This window comes from Triticum aestivum, chromosome 5D, assembly GCF_018294505.1.
Source record: "Triticum aestivum cultivar Chinese Spring chromosome 5D, IWGSC CS RefSeq v2.1, whole genome shotgun sequence".
Taxonomy (NCBI): domain Eukaryota; kingdom Viridiplantae; phylum Streptophyta; class Magnoliopsida; order Poales; family Poaceae; genus Triticum; species Triticum aestivum.
This window is the reverse complement of record NC_057808.1, coordinates 539,262,919-539,274,172: the sequence shown is the minus strand read 5'-3', so window position 1 is coordinate 539,274,172 and position 11,254 is coordinate 539,262,919. Positions and strand designations below refer to the sequence as shown.

Sequence of the window (11,254 nt, the reverse complement as noted above, 5' to 3'; positions counted from 1 at the left end):
TTTCAGCGTAGCGTTATAGCGTTGTAGCGTCATATGCAAAAAATCTGAAGCGGAGAAACAACAGCCCAACCCCAACGGTGCAAAACTGGTCACAGGCCCACAACCCACACTCCTCTAATTCTCAATCTTCGTTGGGCAGACCTAATGAACAACAAACTCTAGTTCATTCACCCTTCCCACCTAAGCTATGAGCACGGGCGGCGGCGTCTTCTCGTGAGAGGCAACGACGGTGGCTTCCTCCAACTCGATTCCAGCCAGCATCGGAAGGGACGACGTTAGCCATGCCGCCGATAATGGCGGCAAGCCAGCCACCAGGTAATATCTTTTTCTACTTCTTCCACCTTGCTGAGCTCCTGCTGATGCTTGCTCGTGCGTGTGCCGGTCGTCGGTGAAGAGGAGTAGCAATGGCGGGTGGGGCTATTGCTACTCCCAGCGCTGTTGCGGCCACTTATTGCATCAGCCATGGTAAGGAGACGAGGGGATGTGGCCGTTGAGGAGATGGGGAGTACGCGACGCTGCTTCTTGTATGTGATTAACTGGTTATGCATATATTGCTCGTGGACAATTTTTTAGCTGCTAAAATCCTTAAATGATGTGATATTTTTGACATTTTATTAAATATTATTTTAAAATATAGTACGGTATTAGCATGCTATGACTTATGTAGCATCTGAAAGGGCCGCGCTATATCTTATAGCACGCTATTTTTTCCGTTGGTTTTTAACCACCAATTATTTTGAACTTTTGACATTTTGCCACTTATTACACTGTAGTTTATTCGTTGCCACTTCCTAGATCATCTATAACTGAAACGCCCAAATGTGACCCTCTCTAACAGATCTAGTAAAAATAGTCAAACCTTTAAATTTACAGGTCCCCGTATCATGTATAGAGTTTTTGAGTCGTTTTTGAGGGAACCCGTAAATTGGTCAACTTCGGAGCAGGTGGCCTAGCGACCCCGCTCGCGAGCAGCGAGAAGGCGGAGGAGCTAGACAGCGACCGGTCAGAGGGTCGCTGGAGAAGGAGGCCGCCCGAAGAGGCGTCGAAGCAGGCGGCGGTTACGTGCGTGCGTTACAGCCGGGCAGCCAGCTGCATGCGTGCGTTAACGGCTGGCCAGCCCCATGCGTGTGTTACGGTTTCATGCGGCGAGCAGCCAGCTCCACGGCGCGGGAGCATGCGTGCATTCAGATGTGGACGACGAAAGAAACTTAAAATGGGGCGAACTCTCAAGTAAATACACTTTTTTTTTGCGATGAAAAGAGAGTTTTGTTACGTAATTATACGGTTACAGTCAAGAGGCAATAAATCCTCATTACATGGAGGTATATAACCTAGCCACACCGCGGTGGCCTGTTCTGAAGGACTGTATACAGCCAGTCGATCTGCTACCTTATTTTGCTCTCATCTAAGTTTCTGAGAAACAAACTCTCGGTCTTGCATAAGAGACTTAATCTCAGCAACAAGGTGCCCATAAGCTGACCTGCTTAATCTGTAATCATCTAGGCTAGACAATGCTTAAGAAGAATCAGATTGCACAATGACTGTACCTTCTGAGTGTTGCCTTGCCAATGCCATGCCTTACATTAATGCATGAATTTCTGCCTCGAGCACATCATTACAGTTGAATAATACACGGTACACGGCAAAGACAATGTTGTCATCGTGTCTTCGGAGAATCATGCCTGCCGATGCCGTACCATCCTAGCAATGCACATTAATATTTTCATGTGATCCTCAACAGAATATACATGCTCTTCTTCCGTGAGATTCACTTGACCTTGATGAGTGGCATGTGCGAAACATTAACACATTCATAGGTGCTTGGATTGGAGCTACTGCCACTACCAAGTACTTCAAAATAAGTTTTCAAATATGTAGTTCACAACACTAAATTGTCACTAAAAATCTAAAATCATTACAATTGTATATTGCAAACTATTAAAAAAATATACTAAAATGTAGAGATATACCCCTCCCCTTTGGCTTTGCTAGCCCCTTCTCTTTCCTCTCAATTTTCGGTTGGGGACGACGCTACGCCGCACTGCATTCTGCTGGCCGTGAAGGATGCAAGTTGAGCGTTGGCTTTTAAAGCGCTAGAACAAGTCCACTGGAAAATGTACATGTACGTGTACGTGCAAAGCTAGAAGAAGCAAGCAACCTAGCAGCTTGATTGCTAGCTTGATTGATCTTCCTTGGAACCTTCTGCTCTGCCGCCTTCTCCGCTTGGCGAGCTCGAAATGTGCTAGTGCATCCTACATGTAAAATCCGGCCTACTTCGGCGCCTCTGCCTCCGTCTCTCCCATCTCATCTCCCCCCTCCTCTTCCTGCACCTCCCCCTCTTCCATCTCCTCCTATTGCTCTAGCACCGCCTCCTCATCCTCTAAACTCTCACCCAGATAGTTCGAAGGCAGGTCGTCTATAATGCAAGTGGAGTGGCGTGCCTCGATAGCGCACATCCTCGTCTAGATCTTCGCCCGCCGCTCCGGGTCAGCATCTTGTAGTAGGTCACCTTGGTGCGGACCATGGCAGTCAGCAGACGACGAGGTCGAAGCGGACTGGTGCCCGGACAGGGTCGTGGTAGAGGCGCAAATGGGAGGGAGAGGACGGGAATGGGGATGGGCTAAGGTTAGAATCGTCGTCCGACTTAAATAGTCGGTTTTGGCACCTCGGGCTGAGCGCCGGAGCGGTGCCATGAATGCGTTCTCACTGAACTGGAGGAGCCGCCTGGTGGACCGATGGGTTTTGGTGAGGCCTCCTGTCAGTCCGACGTGGCAGACGTGCCCGGTCCTCCCAATATCCGCCCCATGTATTGGCTGGGTTTGGGGGGTACCAGACAATCCGGTCGTTTGGGCAGGGTATGGGGTTGTCTAGCTGGACATCCGCCTGGACGTATAGGGGTTTTTGAGGGGTCTCGTTGTAGATGTCACTGCTACAGGCACGGATAGCGCTGTCAGCCAAAAGTGTATATTACTGACGCGTGAGTGGCCGGTCTATGCCTCCCGAGTCAGTGATGACATTGTCCGTCTGTGGTAAGCTTCTTCACTGATGGGTCGGCCGGCAGTGCAACTTATCAGACGGCATGAACCAAAGACTTATCACTGACTGCCTCTTGCTAACTGGTCGGTAAGTGATGTATAAATCTAGTTGCAAGCTATAAGCTGCACTGCTAGCAGTCCAGTAGGATTACTGCTAGCAGCACAACAATGCAAAACACAAACATCGATTGAATACTCCATTTCGTATGTACATATACAAAAAAATTACATTGAGTTTCATGGGATACACATCCACTAAAGTTGGATAGTCTCACATAAAAAAGTGGAACCTAGTACCTTGTGCTGCTTTAGTAGCTTACTAGATCATTGATGGCGCTTGTTGCTGCGCCCGTCTATCTTGAATTTATGATAAATAGACACAAATGAGTTATTTCACCGAAGTTTTTCATTTTCTTTTGAAACAAGACACCCAAAACAGTAGTAAATAATATTGTATTATACCCGTTCGGAGCAGGGAGGACTAAGTTGGAACGAAGCGACAGATATTTCACTCAGTGAACCAATGGCAGCAATAACCTTAAACATTGACCCGCAGCTGGCACACTCTTGCAGTTTTGCATCCAATCATAGACAGAAAAAATACAAATGCAATAGTTACTACGTGGATGCAAGTAAAATCTTCATATTATGTTGACGCTGCATACATGGTGCATCCCTCTGAAAAACAGGTCCTCTGCTGCACACTCCCTTGAAATGATTAGAACGTGTTTTTATCACAAACACAGTAAAAAACAAAATCCTTTACTATTGAGATCTGGCCGTTCCTGCAAGTCTTACAAGCTCTCCCCAAACTACGCATGCGCAGGAAAGAGGTCAAACATGCTTCTGGAAACAACATGCATTGATACTCAACAATCGTACCAAGTAACAACAAAATAAGAACGTCCGAAGTTGATATTATCTCGACCTTCTTGAACTGCACAATCTATACCTTGACTTTTTCATAACCAATAGAACGTATTCAAAAAAAGTATACTAACACAAATTTAGAATTACACAAAGAAAAAATCATCGGAAAGAGGTCTAGGACAAACCCACTTGTCCAATTGTTGCTAAGCAGTTTTGGGGAGGCAATTTTACCCATAGACAGTCCCCATTGTACTACGTGACATGGTACCACCATACAGTACTAATCATGAATAGAAAACCCAAATATCTAGAGCTACATCTAACAAACTAGTAGGTGTCTTTTTAGAAAACCTAAACTACGATCCATCTCACTCAGCAAAGTTGCTTCGGAATTGAGTTGAATGTTCAAACTTGAACTGCGAGGATACACTTGCACAATGTAATCCTGTTATGTCTTGGTTGAAGCAACAATATCGATGATGTGTTCCTTCCATTTTTTTTCTTTCTGAACTACTCCCTCCGTTTCAAAATAGATAACTCGACTTTGTACTAACTTTAGTACAAAGAGTAGTACAAAGTTGGGTCATCTATTTTGGAACGGAGGGAGTAAGACTTTGCAAAATAAATATGGTTGGGATATTCTTGTTTTTTAACTCAACAGTTTCTTCAGAGCATCATCGCGAGGGAACACATCATTCATCAGGACATAGAGAAACATATCAGTGCACAATCCCAGGAAGCTTCTCTGGCCAATACTATTGCTGCATCTCACGCTCTGGCCAATACTATTGCTACAATCAGCTTCGTCGTCAAACAACCGAGCTGGTGATGGCGATTGGCGAATCTAATCGAGAACAAACAAAAACAGGCTGAAAAATCACGCATGTATAGAAAGAAGGTTCCGCTGAACCTGAAACAAAAAAAGATGGACCCTGACATTTTGAGCAGGTTAGAAAAAAGTCAGATCAGATGTGCTTACATCTCGCCACAGTTTTTGACTTTCCCATTGCAAGTGAGAGCCTCCTTACATCTCATTCAGGCAAGCCTAGTTTGTTTTCCAACACGGACGCATAATTAACGAAATGCGGCCGCGACTGAACCACACTGCCAACATGCCACCTAAAGTTTCAGAGACAAAAATAGCATTGAACCATGCTGCCAACATGCCACACCAACTGAAATTACATCGAGCCGATCTACTTAAGTTTGCTGAGTGAGATATCGCCAAGACTGTAATTCCGGCCGCCCCACCGCCACCCCCAAATCAGCTCTCAGATGCAGCACACCGTCGATGAAGACGTCGTCGTCAGCAATGAACATCGACCATGGCATGTCAAAAAGATCATTGCATCCATATAACCGATCTGACGAATTGAAGGTAAACGTATCTTCCAACTCGCTTACAAATTTTCCTGACGATCCAACCCTTGCAGCAAGCTCAATATCTACGGTCAAATCTGTTGAGCCCTTCGGATTCTCACGGACTCCTACCCAGAGGCCAAAAGTGCACAACTTCCTCTGCTCATTCATTTCACATGATGCCTTGAGATAAAAGCGCCAGCCTGCAAGCCAGAAGCAGTGCGAGTTTATATGTTTAGACGGGAAGATTCGAGAGCACTCCTCGCGCGTTAGATCCAGGTAAACTGTAACCTGTGGGCGGGGTCGATAAAAAACAACCAATTTCACAGGTTTGCACTTGTAAGCTCGCTCAGCAAATTGCTGACAGGTTTGTGTAGTAAGAGCACCTTCCATCTGTCTTGGGTAAGCTTTGTCTAGAAGTACCTCAGTAATTCGCTTAGTTACTTGCTCATGCTCTATATCATTATCAGTGCATGTAAGGATCTCCACAAACGCTGCACGTGTCATATGACTAAAGCGAACCAGTGGAAGTAAACGAGAACTCAAGATCTCACGTCTTTCCTCTGAATCTAGGTATCTTGTACGGGCCCACTCCAGCATAAAGTAATATAAGTCATTTTCACATTTGATATGTATGTCAGTACTTGAAAAGATGGCTTCAATCCCAGAAAGAGAAATGTTCATCAACTCACTTTTGAACCTGAAATGAGACAAACAATGTCATAAGTACACTGAATGCATGATTTTGCGACATCAATGTCTACAGTTTTCTCACAAAAGGAAACAAAGCATGGTGCCATTAGATGGGGATCACTAACTTATTAAAATCCTTGTACTTGTTAGCAAGGAATTCCTTGGCAAAAGCTATCACATGCTGGACCTCAGCAGCCATTGAAACCGAGCAAGGATGGTCTATGTAGAGCAGTGCAGATTCTGTTGTCATACGCAAGCTTGTGAGCAGCTGACTGCAACGCCTCATGCAAGAGATAATTGTTAGATGTGTATAGTCCCTTTTCGGTATATCCCCATTATATAAAGGCAGAAAAAAATCAGAAACATATTCAACATTGATCTTGTTTCAAAATTTTCGTCAAGACAAAGATGACCGTCCAAACTGATATGAAATTGGACATTTGGTTCAAAATACATTGCCCTTTTTGTGTTTGGCATAGAAAATTAAACATGGAGGTTTATTCTTGGGAGTGTGAGATGTAAAGTGTGGGTTGATTTTGATAAAGTACAAGGTTGTGTCTGCAAAATAGTACAGTCCAACTTATGACCAAAATCTGGCCCATTGCTTTCTCACCTAATGGCTACAAGTTGATTGGTTGACTGTAGGCAATGTGAGAAATATTCATCACTGTTAACATTTAAAGACATTAAAACTGAAGCATTAATCGAGCCCCCTCGGGTCATCAATATTTTGACCATCGGATCTACAGTTTTGGGCATTTCTGGCCATTGGATGCATCTTCAATCGAGAGCGCTAGACAGGCTGGGCAGATGCTCATTGTAGCAATAAGGCTGGGCGTGCCAAGATCCTAACTATGCAACTGAACCCGACTCGGCCATTGCCACAACCTCCAAGTCACCATCATCGACGGTCAAACTTCACTCCTCACAAACGAAAAGAAAAGCATTCTATGCATGAATGAGTAAACAAATCCCCTGCAAGTTAGCTAGGACAAGAAAGAAATTCATATTAGAACCTTAAACTACCATCAAAGTCTAATATACAAACCTTAAACTACGAAACCGTCTATTTTAGTACAATCTTGAACTAAAAAAGGCACAAAAAACAACTCTAGACTGGGTTTTGACTGGTCAACAATCCAGTCAGCCACCATGTCAGCCATCTGCCAAAAGAATAGAAGTGCCCAGAATTTTTTGAAAAAATTCTCAAAAATCCACACTAACCTTATATTCAACCTGGGAAAGTTTCAACAAGTTTTTGTGAATAAAAAATGGAACGAAAATTTCAGGACATCAACACCTGCAGTTTCAGGACATCAAAAGGACCCCAGACACAAACCGGAACCCCATTGAAGCGGCGATCATCAAGACTGTAACGCCAACTGCTCCACACCCGTCGGATGATGATCTCCGATGCAACCGCAGCACACCATCGGCGATGCCCGTCGATGATGGGACGGGCCATCGCCGAGAAGCTCGTTGGTCTGCTCGTGCTCATGCTCAGGTTCCGAGAGTGGTGGACGGAGGCTCTCTGTCTGAAAGAAATCCCACCACGAGCCAACAAAACCAACACCTACAGCTTCAGGCAGGACGCACAGATCCAGCAATTTCTGTACAAGGCCGCCCGTCAACATGCAACAACAGGTGCTCCGGCCTCCTCCTGCGTGTGTTCCCGGACGGGCACCACGCCTTCTGCCCGTTGCTTCTAAGGATTGGAGACTCTGTCTGAATCTGACTGTACTGCTCAGGCCGAGGAAATAAAGCCGCCCATTGTTCAAAGTTCAGACACACTCCCTCTGTAAAGAAATATGCAGTGATCTAAAAAGTCTTATATTTCTTTACAGGGAGAGTATATTGCTGTATGAATGGCGATTACCAGTCCACTTATCCAAACAAATCTCTGTCTGTCTGTCTGTCTGTCACCCTTCGAATGGAAATCAGGCACAGGTCCATGCAGACCCGTCAAAACTTACCAGCTTGTTCAGACAGACAAACTACTCATCGTCACCATACGGAAACATAGCACCCCTTCCGTTGCTAAATGTAAGTCTTTTTAGAGATTCTAATATGAACTAGTACATACGGAGCAAAATGAGTGAATCTACACTCTAAAGTATGTCTATATTCATCCATATGTAGTCCATATTGAAATCTTTAAAAGGACTTATATTTAGGAACGGAGGGAGTATATACATGCACAATCCCAGAAAGCTGCTCTACCTTAAATCGCACTAGGTTTCCATGGCCAGCTTTCTCATTGTAAGTCAGAAAAATGTACTCCCTCCGTTCCATAAGATTTTTCAGAATGTCAAAAATTTCAATCTTTGACCAGATTTAGAGAGAAAGTTATCTATACCTATAATACCAAACATATACTCCCTCTGTTCCTAAATATTTGTCTTTCTAAATATTTCAACAAGTGACTACATACGGAGCAAAATAAATGGATCTACACTCTAAAATATGTCTATATACATCCGTATGTGGTAGTCCATTTAAAATCTCTAAAAAGACAAATATTTAGGAACGGAGGGAGTAGTATAATACAGTATGAAAATCTGTCTCATCTTTATAGGATTACTCAAAGTTTGACTTTCTAGAAATTCTATAGGCACTAAATTGTGGAACGGAGGGAGTACCTATAAGCACTCTGACACCGCACGCGGGGGGGGAGTGCAAGTCAGATCAAAAGTAAGAGCATCCTTGCATCATTCAGGCACCAAGCCTCCTTTCCAGCACAGGCACCAAAATAACTAAAATTAGAGTAGAGATAAGGGGCATGAGAATACTTTGAAACACTCTCAATGATTTTTGCAATCTTTTTGGCTGAGCTTTTTCATAACCAAGGATCAGGTAACCCAACTTCGCACAAGCAGTCAGGTAACCCGGAGTCCTTACCTTTCTTGTTTCCATGCAAGTATCATACCTTTTTGGTAAGTTCAGATGTTCAACATCACTTGTTTCAAACACCCACCCAGCTGTGAGGGTGGCAGGTGGGTGAGAACTTGAACAAAAGGATACACGGCCCCAGTATATTTAACAAGAAGAGAAAGGAAGATCAAAATTAAGGATCCACCACCCCAGTTTTCAACTTCCATTATCCTAAGAGCCTCCATCATCTCCTTACATCCTTCTTCAGGCGCCAAAGCGTTTCCAGCACACACGCTGAAATAACGAAATTAGACCACAGGCACAAGCGTGAACTACCAAAAACTCACCCGCTGCCAACGTGCCCAGTCAACCAACAAAATCCCCGATTACAGCTGAACGCATTCAAGGGACTGATACTGCACACATGACCTAACTCCACCGAGTCACACATCATCAGTGATGTAATTCAGGCTGCTGTGGCACAGCCAAATCAGCTCTCAGATGCAGAACGTCCTCGATGAAGAGATTGTCATCGGCAATGAACGTCGACCATGGAGCACCAAAAATATCTTCACGCCCCACCGCCATCCAATCACCGGTGAAGGTAGCCTTTTCCTTCAACTTGCTGACAAAATTTCCCGACGATCTTGTTCTTGCAGCAAACTCATAATCTACGGCCAAACATGTTGAGCCCTTCACATTCTTGACTCCTAACCAGAGGCCAAAGCTGTACGACTTACTCTGCTCATCCATCTCACAGCTTGCCATGAGAAGGAAGTCCCGCCCTGCAAGCCGGAAGACTTGCGAGCATATATCTTCAGATGGGAAGAATCGGGAGCACTCCTGGCGTGTTAGATCCAAGTATACTATAACATGTGGGCAGGTCGATCAAAAGCAACCAATTTCACAGGTTTGAAATGGTAAGCTCGCTCAGGAAATTGAGTTACGTCTGCTGCAACAGCACCTTCCATCTGTTCTGGGTAAGCTTTGTGTAGAAGTACCTCAGTAATACGCTTAATTACTTGCTCATGATCTATATCATCATCAATGCATGCTAGGATCTTCTGAAGTGCCGTGCATGTCATATGACTGAAGCGTATATATTGCGTCTTTCCTCCAATTCTAGGTATCGCGCACGGGCCCACTCGAGCATGAAACAAAATAAGATATCTTCACAGTTCACAAGTATGTCACTACTTGAAAAGATGGCTTCGATCCCAGCAAGAGAAATATTCATCAGTTCACGTCTGAACCTGAAATGAGAGAAACCATGTCATAAGTACACTAAATGCATGATTTTGCGACATCAATGTCTACAGTTTTCTTAAAAAATGAAACAAAGTATGGCTCCATGAAATGGGGATCACTAACTTATCAAAATCCTTGTACTTGTTTGCAAGGAATTCCTTGGCAACACCAATCACATGCTGGACCTCAGCGACCATTAAAGTCGAGCAAGGGTGGTCTATGTAGAGCAGTGCAGATTCTGTTGTCATAGGCAAGCTTGTGAGCAGCTGACCGCAACGCCTCATGCAAGAGATAACCCCAAACTTGTCTGCAGCCATCAAGATATCCAGCAAAAGAGTGGGCTCAGTTGTTGTCAACTTTCCACTGTACATATAGCTTAAAAGTTCCATAAGGGCATTTTCCTGTTCCAAGTAAAATGAAAACAGAAAAACCATAAGAGAACAGTTCAATAAAGAAGTTAACAAAAGAAGGACAATCTCTTTGTACCCAAAATAATTGTTTAATTTGATTATTGACTTACAGTATTGAGAAAAGCTCCATGGGAGATTAACCCTTTTCCAATCACGGAAAATTTTATATCTATACTACTATAGAGAACTTACGAGTTGGCAGAATCCAAACGATCTCAGCCATTTCATACAATTGTTCCTAATGGCTCATAAATTACTTTTGACCTTAAAATTACCTCATAATTGACTATCAAAAAGAGACTTAAGAGAGTTAATCCCAAATTAAGAGAGAGTCAGTTAATCCACAAATTGCCCACATCGATGACTAAAGGAGACGACATGCGTCAGGGATATTAAGATGGTGCATGGTACATGCAATACATACCATAATAAGCATGCTTTTATTAAAAATAATATAGTATAACACAACCACAATAGCAAATTAGAATAAAATATGAGGAGGAATGTTACAGTTAAGCTATCACATTACCTGAATTAGCAATCCTAATTCTTGGATGGGTCTGATCATCAGATTCTTTCATGCCATTCGAGAAAAGCTAAGAAACATGAAACTTATTAGAAACTTGAAATGACTGTACAACATGCATTTCACATGGTTACAGAAAATACCTTTAGAAAGAAAGGACTTCTTGCAGCAAGAATCGCTGAATTGATATGAAGGGCCTTTACAGTTAAAATTGGTGTACCTGCCATGGTTGAGGAAAAGTC

General features: G+C 43.6%; 1 protein-coding gene and 1 pseudogene across 1 annotated transcript; both read right to left on the bottom strand.

The window, feature by feature from the left end:
- Positions 1-5,105: 5,105 nt before the first annotated feature.
- On the bottom strand, positions 5,106-7,422 carry LOC123121148 (BTB/POZ domain-containing protein At2g46260-like). The gene is made up of 5 exons (XM_044541074.1): positions 7,297-7,422; positions 7,182-7,193; positions 7,068-7,120; positions 6,083-6,274; positions 5,106-5,964 (listed from the first exon to the last, which is right to left on the bottom strand). Exons 1-5 carry the CDS (start codon positions 7,420-7,422, stop codon positions 5,106-5,108), a joined length of 1,242 nt encoding a protein of 413 aa, XP_044397009.1.
- Positions 7,423-9,281: 1,859 nt separating this feature from the next.
- On the bottom strand, positions 9,282-11,254 carry LOC123121147 (BTB/POZ domain-containing protein At2g46260-like; annotated as a pseudogene).